This window comes from Heterodontus francisci, chromosome 42 (assembly GCF_036365525.1).
Source record: "Heterodontus francisci isolate sHetFra1 chromosome 42, sHetFra1.hap1, whole genome shotgun sequence".
NCBI classification, from domain to species: domain Eukaryota; kingdom Metazoa; phylum Chordata; class Chondrichthyes; order Heterodontiformes; family Heterodontidae; genus Heterodontus; species Heterodontus francisci.
In genome coordinates this window covers 22,021,195-22,043,471 of record NC_090412.1, presented here as the reverse complement: position 1 = coordinate 22,043,471, position 22,277 = coordinate 22,021,195, and the positions used below count along the sequence as shown (strand labels likewise).

Sequence of the window (22,277 nt, the reverse complement as noted above, 5' to 3'; positions counted from 1 at the left end):
ACAGCACTGAAACAGGCCCTTCGGCCCACTGAGTCTGTGCCGACCAAGAACCACCCATTTATACTAACCCTACAGCAATCCCATATTCCCCACCACCTACCTACACTAGGGGCAATTTACAATGGCCAATTTACCTATCACCTGCAAGTCTTTGGCGGTGGGAGGTTACACAGAGATAGGGAATGTCCACGAACACAGCCCAGGGCATGTGTAGCCCTGCACCCCCCAACCCATGGTTTTGAGCTACGGTCCCATTGGTGTGCCCCAGTAACTAGTTGATCATGGCATCAGCAGACTGCTAATCTGTGGGGACTTGATGGAGGAAGTATTATAGGCTGTAATTCAATTCAGGCACACATTCCTCCTTTATCATTCAGTCTTACAAGTGTCTTCGATGGAAGTGTTAAAGATGCAGCAGGTTAACAAGGAAGTAGAGAAAGGTATACAAATTACTGGGGTTAAATCTTGGTGGAAGGATGCCTAGAATGCAGGTGAATCTCCACAGACATTTTCAGTGTTATATACCTTTCCGAACATACAAGTCCTAGTTACCATATTGTTGATAAATTTCTACCTTCTGTGTATGCAGGTGGGTTTCCAAGTTAAAACCTAATGTGTTCCATGCAAAACCACCCTCTGTTGGAACAAATTGATTAAATAGGTGAGGGGTCGAAGACATAGTCTTCTCTCCATCAAGGTGGGGAACTCATAAGAATATTGGGGATAGTGGCAAATTGAAATCTTTTGCTTAATGCTTTTAACTATCATGCTTTGCAGGCTATGCTGCTTTTTTTGCTGTAAGTTACTAAACGTACCACACTCGAGGTGAGATTATACAGCTAGACATTAGAAAGCAGACAAATTATCTTAAGCTAATGATAGAGGCAGAACTATGGCAAGACAACTAGATGATTAATGTTAATTCTGGGGTGAAGTGACCACATGGGGTTTTGTGAAAATATAACCTCAGAAATTTCTATGGGTAGATCTATACAACAACATGCAGGGTCTTGTGAATAACAACCCAATATATGGTGTAAGGATCTGGTTAGGGAGTGATAACCACCAACCTCTCCTAAACACTGTGCTGAGGAACTGGTGAAGACTCAAACAGTTAGAGGTTTGCCCAACTGTCAAAGAACAATCAAACATTCAGAGAACCCAAGATGGCCTCAGTACCTACTTAATTTTAAACTCTACCCACAGATCAATGGATAAAATGCTTTTCATCTCTGTATTCTTATTACTATTAATATTGTGTGTCAGCATATGTTTTGATGTGATTTTCAATAAATGAATCATGGATTACTATTTTTTGCATTACATCTGAATCCATTACACTGTGCATAAATAGGTATCAGAGTATTACAATACAGTCTGGATGCCACTAGTAGACTACCTGTTCTTTACCTGTGACCCTTAACAGACCTGCTACACCATGTGACCATGGGTCTCCACTGGGTCTGTCGGCTGTGGATGTCACCTAGAATTCAGCATGGTTTGCTCTCTTATTCTGTCCAATGAAAGAAAGTAAGAGAACACTGCTAGATGTAGGTGACGCAGATATCTTAGTGCTTGTAGGACAAAGAAAGGAAGGAAGAAAGACTTGCATGTATATTGCACCTTTCATGACCATGGGATGTCCCAAAGTGCTTTACAGCCAATAAAATACTTTTTGAAGTGTAGTCACTATTGTAATGTAGGAAACATAACAGCCAATTTGTGCACAGTTAGGTCTCACACACAGCAATAAGATATCAATCAGATAATCTGTTTAAATGATGTTGACGGAGGGATAAATATTGGCCAGGACACTAAGGATAACTACCCTACTCTTCTTCGAAATAGTGCCCTGGGATCTTTTATATCTACCTGAGAGGGCAGACAGGGCGTCAGTTTATTGTCTCATTTGTAAAATGGCACCTCCAACTGTGCAGCACTCCCTCAGTACTGCACTGAAGTGTTTGCCTAAATTGTGTGCTCAGATCCCCAAAGTGGTGCTTGAACCCACAACCTTCTGGCTCAGAAGCAAGAGTACTACTGCTGAACTACAACTGACACCAAAAACCTTACTGAAACAAGTGTAGGAGTCCCATCAAAATACAGACCCAGAATGTCGATGGATATACCTGACCTGTGGATTCTTTTCCTTCCACATGGGAAGTGTCAGACAGATGCTCAAGGTAGGATGAGCTCACCATGTGATGATCTCTAGGCACAGACCTATATTCCCTCTCTCTATGAAGCAGCGTTTTGAAACCATCTTTGCAGTAGTGGTACAGGCAAGTGACATCGGTGCTGTTGCTGGTAATGCTGCCTTTTTTTCTGGTTCTACCATGAGACAGTCATATGGCCACAGCTTGGGTAAGGATGTGCACACATCACAACATAAAATAGGAGCCATTGCCATACAGCTTTTACAGAAGAAACATATCAAAGAATTGAGAATGAAGGGATAGGGTGGCATTGGTGGTTAGACATTGCTCTTTCACCCTTTCACCTCTGGCATCTAGATTCAAATCCAGGCTGAAGTGATGGCTGGAAACATCCTTTCCTAACAGTAAGGGTCCTGTGTGAAAAGAGTTTGGGCAAATGAATTCCTGTTTTTGAGGACTTAGATCTCTTGTATAAAATATGAAACAAAATTGGTAACCTTACTCAGAGAAGCCAAGGGCTAGTATGAAAAATGCAGGAGAAGACATTCTCTTGTGGTTAGAACTGAGGTACATTGTTGGGGCAAAGTAACGGAAGCTTCTTTGGTCATCTAACCACACCATATCCGCATTTGAAATGTGACTTTCCATTTAATGAAGTTTTAGCCTTAAATGGACACAACTCTGCCTTGGCAGCAGAATAATACACAATGCCTGAGAAAGTATGACTCTTTATAAAATATATTATACAGCTTAATGTGATCAAAGCCATAGGATATCCTATTTTATATCAGGGATACTCTTGTGATCTTACATCTTCAGTGTGAAATTATAGTCAATGTAAGTTTGAGTCTGAGAAGGGGTTATAACATTGAGGACCAAATTCTCCATCTCATGCTTTCTGAGTAAGGAATTGCTGAATTACTCCTATGTATTAAGTCACACAACAAATATAAAGGAATCTTAAATATAAAGAAATAACTATCAGGAAAGATTGAACAGGACATGGCTCTTTTCTCTAGAAAAGAGGAAGCTGAGGGGTAACCTTATATAGGTCTTTGAAATTATGAAGGGGTTTTATTGGATAGGCATAGAAAAGATGTTTCCATTTGTGGGGGAATCCAAAACTAGGAGTCATAAATATAAGACAGTTACTACTAAATCCAATAAGGAATTCCAGAGAAATTCTTTACCCAGGGTTTGGTGAGAACATGGAACTCACTATCACAATGAGTAGTTGAGGCGAATAGCATTGATGCATTTAAGGGGAAACTAGATAAGTGCATGAGAGAGGAAAGAATAGGATATGCTGATAGGGTCAGATGAAATAAGGTGGGAGGAAGCCCATGTGGGGTATAAACACTGGCATAAATCTGTTGTGCTGTAAAGTCTGTGTAATTCTATGTGAAACCAGACTTTGCACTGGAGCCTAAAATTTACAAGTAGTTGCTGCTGCCTTCTAATTTTCCTCCAACGTTTGTAAGTAGCTGCAATTACCCAGATTTTCATATTTAGACTAGTTGTCTCAAAGGGACTGGCCAGGTTTGCTGTTAAACATCACAAACATGTTCCAGGATTCCGAGAGAGTCCATGAGCAATGCCACAGGAAATCTGTTAATAGCCTAAACGATTTTGAATTTTACTAATGGTTGCCATTTTCAATTGAACTTTCACTGACGGGTTTAGCTTGAGCAACAATGGTGGATAAATTGACCTTTTATCCTTACTCTCATTCTGGTAGAATTGAGAAGTGTTCAATTTTTCTCAAAGCTGCCAGTCTACAATGGGATCCATGAACTACAATGTCAAACACGGCTTGGTGAGATGTCCCAAATCATGCATTTGGTGAACCTCATGTGAAACAAAGCCACCCAACCCTCAATTTGTGCCAAGTAAGCTGATCTTATATGAATTTGTGGTAGGGATAGTACAACTAGAGCCGCTGGGTAAGAAAGGGGAAAATTAAGCAAAGTTTCCTCTCTTGATCACTCCCTTCAAAGAACAAAAGAACAAAGAACATTACAGCACAGGAACAGGCCATTCGGCCCTCCAAGCCTGCGCCGATCTTGATGCCTGCCTAAACTAAAACCTTCTGCACTTCCGGGGACTGTATCCCTTTATTCCCATCCTATTCATGTATTTGTCAAGATGCCTCTTAAACATCGCTATCGTACCTGCTTCCACCACCTCCCCTGGAAGGGTCTCAGTCAGGAGTTCCCACACCTGATCCACAGTTGGGACCCAGAATTACAGTGGCAACTGGGTACACTGAGGGAGTGGATGCATACTGGTCTCCACAAGTGCTTTAATGGAGTCCAGGGGTCTCCATGAAGATAGGACTGTATGGCTGTACCTGTCTGTCCCATGACTAACGAGGCTCCCTCCCACTGGCCAAAGCTCACTTGGGTCAGTGCTGGAGGGCAGCATCAGCCATCGTCCTGGCAAAACTACCAGATTGTGATCAGAGGAATTTCAGGGCTCAATGCTCCTTGATGTAGATAATGTGAAAGAACAATATCGTCTCTCCTCTCCAGTAGGGCAGCCTATAAGATGGGTTGTGACTTTGGCAATCAGTGTGATTTTCTTGACATGTAACTAAGGCCCTTAACCAGCAGCAGCTGCCTGGGGTTGGGGCTGGGGTCAAAATGAAAGATATCTTTGTCAATATAGTGGTTGCTCTGTGGTATTAGCTTCATAAGATATTTAGTCATAGAGAAAAGGACACTTAGTTTGCCATCAATTACAGTGGTTTTGAAGGCTTTGTTTATCTACTTTAAAGGAAGTGAATATCAATAAAAACATTGAAAGAATATCCTTGTGTATTGATATTATGGGCTGTCTTTGAACCAGCGATTTTACACAGATGAGTAGGAAAGCAATGTGATATGAACATACAAAATTGGTAAGCAGGAAATGACTAGCGGGTCCATCAAACCCATCCCACAGAACAGCGACGATTAGAACCCACACCCACCTGCCCACACACTCACCTTATTTTATTCATTCATGGAAAGTAGACATTGCTGGTAAGGCCAACATTTATTTCCCATCCATAATTGCCCTTGAGAAAGTGGTGGAGAGTCGCTTTCTTGAATTGCTACAGGCCCTGTGGTGTAGGTTCACCCACAGTGCTGTTAAGGAAGGAGGTTCACCAAATGAAGAATTTGACCCAGCGACAGTGAAGGAACAGCGATATATACCCAAGTCAGGATGGTGTGTGACATTGAGGGGAACGTGCATGTGGAGGTGTCCCCATGTACCTGCTGCCCTTGTTCTTCTAGGTGGTAGAGGTAGTTGGTTTGCAAAGAGCTGTCAAAGAAGCCTTGAAGCTTTGCTGCAGTGCATCTTGTAGATGGTACATGGTGCTGCCACTGTGCGCTGGCGGTGAAGGGATTGAATGTTTAAGGTGATGGATGGGGTGCCAATCAAGTGGGCTGCTTTGTCCTGGATGGTATCGAGCTTCATAAGTGTTGTTTGAGATACACTCATCCAAGCAAGTGGAGAGTATTCCAGCACACTCTTCACTTATGCTTTGTTGATGTTGCCAGGCTTTGGGGAGACAGGAGGTGAGTTACTCGCTGCAGGATTCTCAGCCTCTGACCTGCTCTTGTAGCCACAGAATTTATGTGGCTGATCTAGTTAAGTTTCTGGTCAACAGTAACCCCCAGTATGCTGATGGTGGAGGATTCAGTGATGGTAATGCCGTTGAATGTCAAGGGGAGATGGTTAGATCCTCTCTTTTTGGAGATGGTCATTGCCTGGCACTTGTGTAGTGTGAACGTTACTTGCCACTTATCAGCCCGAGAGGCACGGATTCATTCATTATCTGAGGAGTTGCAAATGGAACTGAACACTATGCAATTATCAAAGATGGAGGAAAGGTCATAAATGAAGATGGCTTGGCCTAGGACACTGCCCTGAGGAACTCCTGCAGCGATGTCCTGGAGCTAAGATGATTGGCCTTCAACAACAACAACCATTTTCCTTTTTGCTTGGTACGACTCCAACCAGTGGAGACTTTTCCCCAATACTACTGACTTCAGATTTACTAGACCCCCTCAATCAAATGCTGCCTTGATGTGAATGGCAAACACTCTCACCTCACCTCTGGAATTCAGCTCTTTTGTCCATGTTTGGACCAATACTGTAATGAAGTCTGGATCTGAATGGTCCTGACGGAACCTGCCCACACACCCACTGAGAAAAAAACCAAGGCCAATCAAGGAAAAAAATCTGGTAAATTGCTCTTCAACCCCCTTAGTTGAAATGAGTCCAGAACACCACACAAGACCATTTATACAGAATCTGGTATTTTACCTACCCTTTATAAGATGTGATCTTTTTACCAATCAGCAACTGATTGGTGTCACCTAAAAATTCAGAAATTAAGATAAAAACAGGAATTCACACAAAGGCCAATGAACGCATGGAATAGGTTGCCAGGGCAAGTAATTAAAACAGGCAGTACGAATAGGTTCAACTGAAAATTCAATGTGTGAAATGAGAGGGGATTGAGGGATAGGTTGAGAAGGGACGAAATTGTGGAAGGGGATATAAGACAGTGCCAGGTTAAACCAAACCATGTCAGCGTAAAACTATAAGTCAGAATTAGTTAACAATCGAACAGTATGGGAACACCTAACCAACAGTGACCATGACTGCATTTTATATTAGCTTTGAGAGGGAGAAGAGTGAGTCACAAACCTCTGTATTATATTTCAGTAAAGCTGACTGAAGGGATGAAGCAGAAATTGACCACTGTAAACTGAGGGGAATTTTTAGCAGAGATAACTATAGATGAAGAGTGGCATTTGGTACAAAACAAGTCCCGTGTATACCCCTCATGGGTAAGAGCTCTACTTATGTTATTAAACAGCCGTGGTCAACAAAACAGGGATTGATGAAAACAAAAAGAACTTACACAAATGCAAAGAATAGTGGAGATCTTGCAGGCTGGTAACGATATAAAGAACAGCAAAGGGATTAAAAAAAAGGTGAGAGCTGTAAAAAGGAAATAGGAGAAAAAACATGTGACAATATCAAGGATGACACAAAAAATGACAATAACTTGCATTTACATAGTCCCTTTAACATAGCAAAATGTCCCAGGTACTTCACAGGAGGGCTATTAAACAAAATTTGACACGGAGACACGGGTGGCACAGTGGCGCAGTGGTTAGCACTGCAGCCTCACAGCTCCCGCGACCCAGGTTCAGTTCTGGATACTGCCTGTGTGGAGTTTGCAAGTTCTCTCTGTGTCTGCGTGGGTTTTCGCCGGGTGCTCTGGTTTCCTCCCACAGCCAAAGACTTGCAGGTTGATAGGTAAATTGGCCATTATAAATTTCTCCTAGTGTAGGTAGGTGGTAGGGGAATATAGGGACAGGTGGGGATGTGGTAGGGATATGGGATTAGTGTAGGATTAGTATAAATGGGTGGTTGATGGTTGGCACAGACTCGGTGGGCCGAAGGGCCTATTTCAGTGCTGTATCAATAAATAAAATAAATAAATAAATATACAGGTGTATTAAGAAGAGGATAAGGGTAACATGGGTCTCCTAAAGTCAGACACATAAAATTGTCATTGCAAATAAGGAGATGGCTGACTTTTTAAATGATTACTTTGAAGAGTTAGGAGGAAAACTGAAAATAAATCAAGAGGAGAAACTTACTAGATTTAAGATAAGTAAAATAAATTTCAATGGATTGAAGATTGACAATTCTCTAGGATTTGATCGTTTCCACCCCAGGGGAGTAAAAGAATTAGGTGAGGAAATTGCAGATGCTTTAGTCATTCCATTATTTAAGAAGGGTGGGAGTGAGAAGCCAAGAAATTACAGAAATATTCATCTGAAGTCTGTTGTAGGGAAGTTACAAATTCTGTCATTAGGGACAGAGTGACTGACAAATATGAATGTTCTTCTAAGGATACAGTAGGAGATGCTTTTCTAAGGGTACAGTAGGCATGTTCTAATGATTCACTAAGGAGACTCTTCTAAGTGTGTATTATACCTCAACCCATGCCACAATTTTTAAAAGGAGCAGGCAAACGCAAACCCAAAAAGTACATGATCGGAGCTAAACTCTGTTAAGGAGGCCTTGTTCCTGCTCCCAATTCATACCAGTTTTTCCAAAACAATGCTTTCTAGAACATGATGCGTAGTCACTGATGCAGCTGTTTGTGCATGGTCAGTCAACCCATTATTGAAACAACTGATTTGACTCACCATGTGATTGGCTGACAAGCAAGCGCACACAGAGGAACAGGCCACCCAGAAGCATCTGGGTCCCTGTGTTTAGCTCGGGTTTTATTGTTGTACAGCAGAGTTGTAATCCTACGACAATAGTGACATGGAGTCACATGAAGGCTCCTGCATGCCCATCACTTATATAAATAAGGGAGTGAAGAGAGGGATATTTGGAATCACACAATGGAATGCTGCTGAAGATGCTAGGACAGAGTGTACCTCTCATTTCCCTGGTGCTGTCTCTAACCCAGGCCTTGTACATTGGCAATGGCCTGCAACGCAAAGTTACACATCTAGGTAAGTACATTGAAATTGTCTTCTGAATGGAAAAAAAGTCAAAAAGCATTTCCTGACAACCTAAATAATGTTGGTGTGGATCAGTGACCATATAAATACTGTGTGTGGAATAGGGACAATCAAAATACAGTTCAGTTTCTTTTATTTGTTCTTGGGATGTGAGTGATGCTGACATGGCCATGTTTATTGCAAACCACCAGTTTCCCATAGAAGATGATGCTGGACTTTCTCTTGCAGCCCTCATGGGCAATGGTGCTTCCATGATGGCGTTGGACCAGACTAGTTATTTTTAAAAATTCATTCGCAGAAAGTGTCATCAGCATTTATTGCCCATCCCTATTTGCCCCGAGAAGGCAGTGCTTGACCTTCTTCTTGAACCGCTGGTAGCAGTTTTGATACAACTGATTGTCTTGTTAGTTCACTTCAGGATGCAGTTAAGAGTCAACAACGTTGGTCATATACAGGCCAGACTGTGTAAGGACAACAGGGAGAGAATTCCAGATTTCCACTATTCTTTGTGTAGAAGTGCTTCCTGACATCACCCCTTAATGGCCTAGCTATAATTTTAAGGTAATAAAAACAAGAAATGCTGGAATCACTCAGCGGGTCTGGCAGCATCTGTGAAAAGAGAAGCAGAGTTAACGTTTCGGGTCAGTGACCCTTCTTCGGAATTTTAAGGTTATGCCCCACTGTTCTAGAGTCCTCCATGAGGGGAAATAATTTCTCTCTCATCAACCCTATCAAATCCTTTAATCATCTTAAACATCTCAGTTAGATCACCCCTCAATCTTCTATACTCAGGGGAACACAAGTCTAGTCTATGCAACCTGCCCTCATAACATAACCCTTTTAACATGGTGGATCTGTACTGAACCCCCTCCAAAGCCAATATGTTCTTGCTGACGATGTAGAGAATTCTGTTCCTAGAGAGGGAAGATGGGGCGAATTTCCTCAGGGAGGGTGGGCCTCCTACCATAAATGGAATCTCCGTCCATTGTCCATGTTCCACCAAAGTTATGGGGGTCGATTTGGACACCCCTGTTCAAATTCCAAGCAGGGCAAATTTACAAAAAAAAATTGTACTCCTTACAAATAAAAATTCAAAGACTGGGTGTCTTGAACACAATGGAAAGAACATCAGACAGGGTGTAAAATAAGGCTACGATTCTCTATTGCCCGTTTTATGCTACCAGTCAAGGCCACCTCCCCCCACTCTCCCCCCGCCCCCACCAATGTGGGTTCATATTTCAAAAGTGGAGCTTTTGTTATTCAACTTGTTTTATAGAAATTTACAAACAATTAATCAAACCCCTGCAAGATCTGGCTGGAAGTATCAGAAAACACAAGGATAATGAGAGTTTGAGTAATGCAAAAGACCAAGTGAACTCATCAGCTTAACAGAATAACTTACACTAGCCAATCATATGTGTTTATATGGCTCCTTTTTTTAAAAAGATGATTGATTGGTTTCTCTCCCTCTCACTCTCTTCTAAGACCAGGGAGTGAATTCAGTCAGTCAGGTATTGGATCAATATTTAATTGCTTCTGCATTTTCAATGGGTGAGGTTAAGTGTTTAATTCTGAAATACAACCTTCTGAGCAGCGGTCAACAGAAGGCCGGTCAGTGACCCAATAAATTAAGCCCCATCTCTCCTCACTTCAGTATATCAACATTTTGCAAAATTCATCATAATATTACTAAAAAGTCCTTGTGACATTCAAACTGTAATAGGGTATTGACTATGGAAGCAGTCAGATGAACTGCAATGGTCTTTCACGGCACTGTATCTTCCTATGATTGTATGAAAAGCAGTGTGGAGGCACTCTTACCACCAGGTTCAAGGAGCAGGCCCATCACTGGGGCAACAAGGAATGGGCAATTAATACCAGCCTTGCCAGCGATGCTCATCCTAAGAGCAAGTAAAGAAAAAAACACAATAACACAGCAATGCTTTATGAGTTACCGTTACTGCCGTTCAAAATAATGGCAATGTTTTGCTAGGCAACCCTATTCAGCTCAGAGATAAATGGGTTTATAGTGCCGTAATGCATTCTGCAATATACTGAAACCAACAGTATACATAATGTTAAATGTCTCTGTGGTTCCATTGAAAGGCTTGTATTGCCTTATTTCTCACATGTCTTAGGAACATCCCCGAACACTTCATCTAAATTGTTTTGGTGTGCAGTCACTCATTATGTAGGAAAACACAGCAGCTATCTTACACACAACAAAGTCCCACAAACAGCAATGAGATTAATAGCTGGTTAATCTGTTAGATTGGTACTGTTGTTTGAGGGAAGAATGTTAGCCATGGGATCTTTAGATTGCATCTGAGCAGACAGGCAAATCCAACAATGCAAGTTGAAATTCTACCCGTGTGCTTTTCCCAATGGTATTACAAGAATGGGAGCAGGGATGAAAGACTTCAGTTACATGGAGAGACTAAAGAACATGGGGTTGGTCTCCTTAGAGCAGAGAAGGTTAAGAGAAGATAGAGGTGTTCAAAATCATAAATGGTATTGATAAGAGTAAATAAGGAGAAACTATTTCCAGTGGCAGAAGGAGCCATAACCAGAGCTCACCAATTTAAGGTGGTTGATAAAAAGCCAGAGACAAAATGAGGAAACTTTTTTTTAACACAGCGAGTTGTTGTGATCTGCAATGCACTGCCTGAAAGGGGATAGAAGCTGCTTCAATAGTAACATCCATGAGAGAATTGGATAAATACTTTAAGGAAAAACATTTATAGGGTTATGGGAAAAGAGCAAGGTAGTGTGATAATTGGATAGTTCTACCATAAATCCAGCACAGACACAGTGGGCCAAATGGCCTTCTTTTGTGCTCTATCATTCTATGATTAGGGTCAACATGCAAATGTTTGCTGATGAGTACAGGCAACAAAAATGTAACTTCTCAGCAACAGTGACTCTAAACCACTGTTCTGCCTCTTGCAAAACCTTTCGTTTCGCATCAATAATATTGGCTTTCTTGCCCTTTCTCATAAAGATTTTTAATAGCATCCTCTCAGCACATCGCTGTTAGAGTCATCAATAGTACTGGGACCACACTGTTTCTACTTCAAACACGTTCCTTGTTTTCAATCAATTGCTAATGAAACTGGTAATTGTATTGGTGCAAGACACCAAGCCATGGTATTTGTGGGATGGTGGGGGGTAATTGTAGGTTAAATGTCCCTACAGTTTAGTGGCTGACGCAACGGTGCTCCTGTTGAGAAGTCCCAAGTAATGGCCACGCTTGTCCTCTTGTTGGAGGAGGGATGAAGAGTCATAGAATCGTATTTCACAAAGCTCTGCTGCGGAGCAAGTAGGGACTGCAAATTTTAGAACAAATACCTAGTTTCTTTGCTGTAATGAAAGTGTTTACCTTGACATTGTTGCTATTTAGCTTTAGTGACCCTTCGGCCCATCAGATCCGTGCTGGTCATCAAGCACCTATCTATTCTAATCCCAATTTCCAGCATTTGGCCCGTAGCCTTGTATGCTATGGCGTTTCAAGTGCTCATCTAAATACTTCTTAAATGTTGTGAGGGTTCCTGCCTCTACCACCTCTTCAGACAGTGTGCAGTAACTGATTACTGGCTCATGGCAGCATGGCCAGAAGTTATCAGCTTGTTCTACCAGTACAGTCAGTCTGCTAGAAAGGAAAACCTGAGGGAAAACAATAGGATTTACACTATAGGTAGATAGACTATTAGATACACCACTAAATACATATATAGTATTTACAGAACAGAAACAGGCCAATCAGCCCATCTGGTCTATGGTGGTGTTCATGCCCCAAATGAGCTTCCTCCTACCTCTTTCTACCTCACCCTCCCAGCATATTCTTCTGTCATTTCTTTCTCATCTTCCCCTTAAATGGATCTATGCTATTTGTCTTAACTACTCCTTATGGTAGAGAGTTCCACATTCTAACCACTCTCTAGGTAAAGACATTTCTCCTGAATTCCCTATTGAATTTATTGGTGACAGTCTTATATTTATGGCCCCTTGTTTTGGTCATCCCAAGTGGAAACATCTTTTCTACATCCATCCTATCAAATCCTTTCATAATTTATCTATCGGACACCTCTCACCCTTCTCTTTTCTAGAGAAAGGTGCTCCAGCCTGTTCAATCTTTCCTGATAGGTATAACCTACTTAGACAGACCAACAGGTAGATAGTGTGTTAGACGGACAACTAGATAGTGAGAACAGTCCATGCTGACATGTATATTTATTGGGTTTTCAGACTGGCCGAGGGACTGTGGTGTCCCCCAATTCTTGCCGAATATTGCTGGGAGAATCGTATCTGGAAATGAGGCACGTCCACATTCCTGGCCGTGGCAGGTCTCTTTACAGGTAAACAACTCAATGGGAAGCGCTAATATGTGACAATGCACCAGTCTGGGATCTGCTGCGAGAGGGTATCCTGGTTTTTGGAACAGAGAACACCACGGTTGGCCCATCGTTCCTGTGCTGGCTCTCTGAAAGAGCTATCCAGTACGTCACAATCCATTGCTCTTTTACATTTTTCTTCTTCAAATATTAATCCACTTCCCTTTTTAAAAGTTGTTATGGATTCAGCTTCCATCAGGGTTTCTGGTCGAATATCTTGGATGTGAAAATGGGTAGCACCCGTTGTTTGGGCACTATGGGTGCTACTTGGGGACAAAATGGCGTCCGCACATTTCTGCTGTGAATCACACTGGATGCCATATTGGTGAAGGCATTAGTGCGCATGCAGCTAACATCCACTAGAAACATGGAGAGCCAGTCTGGAGCTCCGCATTCCAGCCAATGCCCTCTCTTAGCTTTGCACAGCTGAAAATGTGTTAAGCAGAATAAAGCAACCGCACCCTCCCACGCCCCCGCCAATCAGCGTCATTAAAAGGGATCATCAACTACTTACACATTAGTTAATGGTTGATTTCTTCTGGCTGTTGGTACAATTCTACAAGCCTTTGGTCCCATTGACTGCAAAAACATCACTTTGCTGCAGCCGTATGTCAACTCTGCCATGTACCGGAACCGGAAAAGATTCCACTCCCTCAACGTCCAGTTGGTGAGACCACAGGCAGCGCATCATGCAGGCCAATTCCTGGCATCCTGGCAGCAGTCATGATGCCTTTATTCAGTGGCAGTCGCTGTGCCACCTGCATTTCAGCCACCATGGCAAACCAAAGGGTGACTACTGAGCGACAAGAGCTATCCACTGACAAGATGGTTGATAACTCCGATTTGCAACTCACGCACTCCTGGGTTTGCCTCCAACTCTTTAAGATTCAGCTTGCACCTGGGTCTGCAGAGGAGCCGCCAGATTCCCCACGCACCCCCTCCCCCCACTTCCTCAACCGGCAAGCTGCCCATCAGCTGTTGAGGTTATTCAATTGAAAACCTGACTGTCAAAATGGTTCGGGGCCTCACACCATTTCCATCGGGTGGGGCGGGAGCTGGCAAGGCAGGCAATTATTGCCCATCCCTAATTGTCCTTGAGAAGGTGGGGATGAGCTGTCCTCTTGAACTGCTGCAGTCCATGTGCTGTTAGGGAGGGAGTTTCAGGATTCTAACCCAGTGACAATTTATTACCAAGTCAGGATGGTGTGTGACTTGGAGTGGAAATTGGAGGCCTTGTCCTTCACTCGAGCATGCTATCCAGTGGAATGAGTTGTATGATAATTAACACCCCACACCACACGTCCCACCCCACCCATCGCTGGGCCCCAATTTTAACCTAACTGACAGGAACTGGGCGATTTATGGTCAGTTTGACACCCCACGCCATTGAAATCTATAGAGCGTAAATTGGGAGCAGCGGGAGGGTGTAAAGCTAGCACCTGAACCAAACCTGCCATATTCCCACTGGGTGGGTTAGCTTAATATCAAGGTATGGCACTTGCGATGTGAACAATTCAGTTCATAGTTGACTTTTATTTGCTTGCTGCGAGAAAAATCAAGGAAACTGGGAACATGCGAAGGTGACAAAACATCCCTAGCATGTACAGGCCCCTTTAGTCAATAAATAAATAAAAACCGTGAAGAAACCTGGTTATCTGTATTTACCTTTTCAAAAGTACATGTTTGAAAGCAACATGAAAAATGCTTCATTGGTTTTGCTCTCAGGCAGGTAGATAATGAAAACGGCTTTATTTAACTTCTCCTACACTGTTAGTGATCCAACCTCTGAGGATCAAATATAACCATTAGGTAGAAGTCTGTAGGGTGACTAGTCTTTCTCTCTTGCTAGGTTCGTCCCAGAGGCAGTAGGTCCTACAGCCATGTATGTGGTGGGACCCTCATTCACAGACGCTGGGTCCTGACTGCAGCACACTGCTTTCAAAAGTAAGTGAATAAAGGCTTGTGACACCGTGTTCAAATAACACACCACAGTAGGACTAGGGCAGTGTGTCTGCATTAATGTTCCAGTGGATCTGTGAACAGTGGCCCACAGAATTGGCGATAATGTGGCTGAATCATTCTATCCGTGGTTGTGTCTACCCATTATGTGTTTACATATCGCTGAAAGCTTGTCTCTTCAGGTGTAACTCCAGAGGTAGTGAAGCAGAAGGGCTGAGATAGAGGCCGGGACCCCGATTATGTTTGGCCTTACTCCATACAAATACAAATGTCCTGAGCTGGGGGCCTGGCCAGCAGCAGGGACCTCTGATATTACAAGTTCCAGCTTCCCTGAGCCAAGTGGGACCTGGTACAAGGTTGAAGGCCTGTACACCTGGAGTCCATGGGGGTATGGAGGGAGTGGTGGGGTGGGGTGGGCCCAAGCCAGGATAGCAGCTTCGACCCCTGAAAGCTAAATGTCTTCTTAAAATATTATTGGCCCCCTTGTAAAGGTAGAAGCGGCAGAGACCTCATTTGTTTGGAGGGAGGGGTGGTAATGGGACACCAGGCATTCCACTCCAACATGCCAGCAGGTGCCAGAGTTTCTGTCAGTGGTGGAGCTGGTAGTGGCTAAATGCTCCATAATGGCATGTGTGCCCATTGGGCCCAAGGATGCCCACTCAATGTATTCCAGCAGGTTCAATGCTGCAGGGCATGAGGTTTGTGGCTCTTGCAATTTGAGGGCCTAATTCCTTTCTTTGAGGGGAGGGTGGGGGGGGGGGGGTGGCAGGGGATGTGAGGAAGGGCTCATTGACCGACAGATGTCGGTCTAAACAGCCTTCATGATCAACATTAAAGTGAAACAAAGCACATGAGCTGACAAAGAGACACTGATCAATGTAATACCTCCATTTACATTTAAAACTACAAGATAATTCAGTAATTCTAACATTAAGTCATTTATCTTGGAAGCTTGACCCAAACCATTGTCCATTCCAGAGGCAAAGCAGAGGATGCTGCTAATTGGCGTATTGTCCTTGGTAAACATAACCTGAACCGTACTGAACGGACAGAGAAAATCTATCGTGTGAAAAGAATCTACAGACATGAACGTTTCCACTACCCGCTCCTCAACGAAATTGACTATGACATCGCCATGGTGAGACCAGCAGTGGACATTCCACAAACCAGCTACATCCGATATGCATGCATGCCTGGGAAGGCCAGCCAACTGCGGCCTGGGCATCTGTGCTGGGCTACAGGCTGGGGTGCCACCAGAGGTAAGGGAACAGCTTGAGGAACTAGGATTGAGTGGGTGAAAGCGACGCAACATCCTACTATTGCCTCTCGAACATGGATTGAAATCCAAAACAGGGAGAGGGGGGGGGAGAGTACGTGTTGTCCAGTCACCATGGTCTCCTGGAACTTGGGTTGATGATCTTTGAGGGTTGGAGAGGAATTTCATGAAATTTTTCTCCCCTTAAATTTGCCTAGGATTTTATTTTTCTGTGTTTTGTTTTGCCTTTCTCAGGGGGTTGAGTGGCTGGCTTGGTGGGGGAGGGAATGGGATCAGGAATGCCAAAGTTGCAACATGATAGGTCGGGCCAGGCTTGTTGGAGCAGCTGGTCTTTTCCTATACTTTATTTTTGTACAAATGAAGATCCCTCCAAAAGGATAGTCAGAAGCTTTTTCCCAGGGTGGAACAGTCAGTTACTAGGGGACATAGGGTTAAGGTGCGAAGGGCAAAGTTTAAAGGGGATGTGCGAGGCAAGTTTTTTTACACAGAGGGTGGTGAGTGCCTGGAACTTGCTGCCGGGGGAGGTGATGGAAGCAGGTATGAGAGCGACGTTTAAGAGGCATCTTGACAAATACATGAATAGAATGGGAATAGAGAGATACAGTCCCCGGAAGTGCAGAAGGTTTTAGTTTAGACAGGCATCATGATCGGCGCAGGCTTGGAGGGCCGAATGGCCTGTTCCTGTGCTGTACTGTTCTTTGTTCTTTGCTAAAAGCTGACCTGCTACCTTGAGGGGTGACGGTAGCGTAGTGGTAACTTCTCTGAAATAGTAATCTGGAGGCCCAGGCTAATGGACAAGGGTTTAAATCCCACCACGGCAGTTGGCGGAATTTAAAAATTCAAGTAATTAATAAAAATCTGGAATTGAAAGCTAGTCTCAGTAATGGTGCCTTGAAATCGATTGCCAGTAGATAAACACATCTGGTTCACTAATGTCCTTGAGGGAAGGAAATCTGCCATCCTTACCTGGTCTGGCCGACATGTGACTCCAGACCCACAGCAATGTGGTTGACTCTTAACTGCCTTCAGAAATGGCCTAGCAAGTCACTCGGTTGTCAAGGGAAGTTAGGGATGAGCAACAAATGCTGGCCTTGCCAGCGATGCCCACATCCTTGAAAGAATGCAAAAAGTCCTCCAAAATTTTCAAAACTATCTGCTGCATATTACGTTTGACAATTATCATTTCCTTTATCATTATCTTAGCAAAATATAAAGTGGCACTTCTCACATTAATTTACAGTTAAAAATGAAAACAATCAAAATGATAAGGCATAACTCCTGCAGAAATGCTCAGCTATCCATCCAATGGGCTGTGCCACCAAACCACAATAGGACATCTGGGAAACTGAGGTCAATAACATCACTGGAAAGGATTGCCCATGTAGTTGCTTGCTCACTTCTACTCTATGAATATGCAAAGCTGCTTGTCTTCTCATCACATGCGAGTTATTCTGAGTAACTGTACAGCAAAGGTAGTTGTAAAAACCTGTAGATCAGTGACAGCCGTCAAGAAAGCTTAGGCCAACTTGCCAGCATAAGCTCAGTAGGCTACAAGTCTTGGAATTCATCCACTGATGCAGCCCTGTTCTTTCAGGATGCAGAGAATTCCCTTTTCCTACTGCTGGATGCAGAACAATCTGAAGTTGTGCAGACAAGCTGGTCTGAGCATTGGCTACTTTGGGCCAGATTTCACCCTCTTTCAGAGATGTGGCTGTGACTGATAGTCCTCCACAGTATCATATCTGGATCAGCACCACAAGGGCTGTAAGAACTTTGATCAGTGCTCTCAGAGTATACTAAAAGCACAGGTGCAGCTGCATCTCAATGTGCTACTTTGCCATTCAATCTATCTTCATTCATCCACCCAGAAAGACCCTGAAGATTCCCCAACCCAATTGAATCTAGGGTCTATCCGCGAGTCTATTCTGTGCATGAATCACTCCTTGTGTGACAATGAATTTGATCTCAGCTCTAAATTTGCTTTTTACCAATTCAAATCACTGCAACAATACAAAAGAATGTTCCAGAAGGAATATTTCATGCACCTATTCTTTCAAAATTCTACTGATTCGGGAAGGGTTCCTGCAAACTGAAAAGTAGCAAATGTAACCCCACTATTTAAGAAGGGAGTGAGAGAGAAAATGGAGAACTACAGACCTGTTAGTTTAACATCAGTAGTAGGGAAAATGTTCGAATCTATTATAAAGGATGAGATAACTGGACACTTGGAAAATAATGATATGATTGACTAGAGTCAACATGGATTTGTGAAAGGGAAATCATGTTTGACAAACCTGTTGGAGTTTTTTGAGGATGTTACTTGTAGCATAGATAAAGGAGAACCACTGGCTGTGGTGTATTTGGATTTTCAGAAGACTTTTAATAAGATCCCACACTGGTTAGCAAACAAAATTAGAGCACATGGGATGGGGGATAATATACTACAATGGGTTGAAAATTCGTTAACAGGCAGAAAGCAGAGATTAGGAATAAATGGGTCATTCTCAGGACGGCAGTCTGTTACTAGTGGGGTACCACAAGGATCAGTGCTTAGGCCACAGCTGTACACAATCTATATAAATGATTTGGATATGGGGACCAATTGTAATATTTCCAAATTTGCTGATGACATAGAAGGGAGTGTAAGTTGTGAGCAGGATGCAAGGAGGCTTCAAGGGAATTTGGACAGGCTCAGTGAATGGGCAAGAACATGGCTGATGAAATATAATGCAAGTGTAAAGTGATCCACTTTGGTAGAAAAAAACAGAAAGGCACAGTATTTCTTAAATGGTGAGAGGTTGGGAAGTGCAGATGTCCAAAGAGACCTGGGTATCCTTGTTCATGAGTCACTAAAAGCTAGTGTGCAGGTGCAGCAAGCAATTAAGAAGGCTAATGTTATGTTGGCCTTCATTGCAAGGGGATTTGAGTACAGGAATAAAGATGTATTGCTGCAGTTGTATAAAGCCTTGGTGAGACTGCACCTGGAGTATTGTGTACACTTTTGGTCTCCTTATCTAATGAAGGATATACTTGCCATAGAGAGAGTGCAACGGAGGTTCACCAGACTAATCCCCGGGATGGCAGGATTGTCTTATGAGATCACAGAAACTGGGCCTGTATTCTCTAGCGTTTCAAGGAATGAGAGGTGATCTCATTGAAACTTACAAAATTCTTACAGGGTGTGACAGGGTAGATGTGGATAGGATGTTTCCTACCATCTGGCGAGTCTAGAACACGGGGACACAGTCTGAGAATAAGGGGTTGGCCATTTAACACTGAGATGAGGAGGAAATTCTTTAGTCAGAGTGTGGTGAATCTGTGGAATTCTCTACCTCAGAGGGCTGTGGAAGCAGCACGTTCAAGGCAGAAATCAATAGATTTCTGGATACTAATGGCATCAAGGGATATGGGGATAGTGGGGAGAAATGCAGGAGAGGTGGATGATCAGCCATGATCTGTTTGAATGGCAGAACAGGCTCAAAGGGCCGAATGGCCTACTCACACTCCTATTTCCTATGATCCTATTCTGTTGTCAGTGGACCTCTCTCTCCCAGACCCCTTGAATTCTGATCCTGTATACAGATGTTTGGTTGTGAACATCACTTTGTGAACATCTGGCATGTCAGTGTCCCACTACCTACTCTTAGGCCTTTCTGCACTCCCACAGCTGCTGTGGTCAAGTACTTGGATTTCTGAAATAAAAAGCAGAAAATGCTGGAAACACTCAGCAGGTCAGGCAGTGTCGGTGGAGAGAGGAAGGTAGGGTTAACTTTTCAGATTGACAACCTTTTGACAGAACTAGAAAGATGTCACAAATGAACAGTTTATAAGGAGGAACAAAGCCAGGGCAAGGGGACAGGAAGAAAGAAAAAGAGAGGTCTGTCATTAGTTAGATAGCAGATGATTAACTGACAGTGATGAAGGTGCAAGTCAAAGAAAGCAGTGGAATGTGTTCTTGTTACAATTTCCGCTGGTTAAACCCTGTTGCTATTTGCAAGGAAAGAAAGAATGTTTACCTTTCCTGTAGCACCTTTCAAACTCATAAGACATCCCAAATCACTTTACAGCCAATGAAGTACTTTTGAAATGTAGTCACCGGTGTAACGTAAGAAACACCACAGCCGAATTGTGCACAGCGAGCTCCCATAAACAAAATAATCATCAGTTTTAGGGATGTTGGTTGAGGGATAAATACTGGCCAGGGCATCTTGGCCAATATTGGCCATGGAATCTTTTCTGTCCACCTTAGAGGGCAGACAGGACCTTAGTTCAATATCTCATCCAAAAGAAGGCACCTCCGACGGAGCAGCACTCCCTCGGTACTTCACTGGGGGTGTTTGCCTGAATTGTGCATTGAGGTTTCTGGAGCTCACAACCCTCGGACTCAAAGGAGAGAGGGCTACCAACTGAGCTATGGTTGGATATACACTAATATTTCAATCGTGCCAAGCTTAAATAACACACGACGTGATAGAACAAAATGTACGTCATTCCAGACATGAGTAGGAGCAAGGTATTAGACAAGCCAAGTAATATGGAAGACTGTCTTGTTCCTTTTATAAAACAGGACAAAAGGAAAATGTCACACTATCTGAAGTCCTGAACCAAGCCAGGCTGCCAATCATTGATCACCAAACCTGCAAAATGAAGAAATTCTGGGGGGACCGAGTGCGGAACACGATGATCTGTGCTGGTTTCAAAGATACAGAGGGGCCTCCTGCTGCTTGTCAGGTAACTGGAAATGGGTTGTATCTTAACATTCCCCTCCCCGTTTCACCCTTTTTAAAACGGCAGGGACATATTAAGTGTTAAATTTTGAAGTTTCATACGAAAGGCACAATTACAGTTCAGAGGCTGTTCTAACAGTAAATGCTCCACTCTGAGCTGCTGATCTCCATTTCAATCATTGAGTCTGCTGATTACCACTGGTGAACAGTTGAAAGTGTAAGCTTCAGCTCTTTTGTGGAAGGGGAGGTCGGCCAATGTGCTTAATCACTGTGTGTGATGGTGTGTTACTGGGATTCTCTGTCTGTGATGGTGTGTTACTGGGATTCACTGTGTGTGATGGTGTGTTACTGGGATTCACTGTGTGTGATGGTGTGTTACTGGGATTCTCTATCTGTGATGGTGTGTTACTGGGATTCACTGTGTGTGATGGTGTGTTACTGGGATTCACTGTGTCTGATGGCGTGTTGCTGGGATTCACTGTGTCTGATGGTGTGTTACTGGGATTCACTGTGTCTGATGGTGTGTTACTGGGATGCACTGCATGTGATGGTGTGTTACTGGGATGCACTGTGTGTGATGGTGTGTTACTGGGATGCACTGCATGTGATGGTGTGTTACTGGGATGCACTGTGTGTGAGGGAGTGTTACTGGGATTCACTGTGCAATACCATGTGTTTCAGGGGGACTCTGGTGGGCCTCTTCTCTGTCAGCTTGGCTCGCACAAGTGGGAGGTCCACGGGGTGGTCAGTTTTGGACCCATTGGCTGCACAGTTGAGAACAAGCCCAGTGTGTTTACCAGAACCACTGCCTACCTCCCCTGGATTGAGAAGACGAGGATATGGGATTACTTCTTTGACTGAAGCCAAGTCCAACGTTGGCTGCACCTTCAGCTCAGAAATTAATTTATGCAAACAGGAAGTGCTGTGAAGTGTTAATTTTTCCATAAAAATAAAAGCTTTTGAAGGGAAAAGTGCTGCCTGTGTTTATTCAAACCTGTGAGTCTTGGTATTTATTTGAATGTTCAATGGAAGCGACAGGGCAATGTCACAAATTGTTCAAAGGGAAGGGAAAGAAAGGAAGAGAAGAAAGACAGAGAGAGAGAGAGAAATAACTTGTAGCACCTATCACAACCTCAGGATGTCCCAAAGCACTTTCCAGCCAATAAAATACGTTTGAAGTGCAGTCACTGTTGTAATGTAGGAAATGCTAACTAAAGGCA

General features: G+C 43.3%; 1 protein-coding gene across 1 annotated transcript; it reads left to right on the top strand.

The window, feature by feature from the left end:
• The first annotated feature begins 394 nt into the window (after window positions 1-394).
• LOC137355371 (uncharacterized) lies at window positions 395-21,918 on the top strand. Its single transcript, XM_068020364.1, has 13 exons — window positions 395-440; window positions 778-797; window positions 2,247-2,364; window positions 3,895-3,972; window positions 4,280-4,359; window positions 7,746-7,917; window positions 9,113-9,169; window positions 10,190-10,315; window positions 12,950-13,059; window positions 14,945-15,039; window positions 16,033-16,313; window positions 20,898-21,061; window positions 21,739-21,918. The coding sequence occupies exons 1-13, from the start codon at window positions 395-397 to the stop codon at window positions 21,916-21,918; spliced, it is 1,527 nt and encodes a 508-aa protein (XP_067876465.1).
• Window positions 21,919-22,277: the final 359 nt, after the last annotated feature.

What these genes read in the sequence shown, in the direction of transcription:
- LOC137355371 (XM_068020364.1), top strand. Translation starts at nt 395, where the DNA reads ATGGAAGTGTTAAAGATGCAGCAGGTTAACAAGGAAGTAGAGAAAG. An exon ending in CAGGGGAGTAAAAGAATTAG is followed by an intron (nt 7,918 to 9,112) that starts GTGAGGAAATTG and finishes TTGTCTTGTTAG; the next exon opens with TTCACTTCAGGATGCAGTTA. An exon ending in CAGCGGTCAACAGAAGGCCG is followed by an intron (nt 10,316 to 12,949) that starts GTCAGTGACCCA and finishes TTGGGTTTTCAG; the next exon opens with ACTGGCCGAGGGACTGTGGT.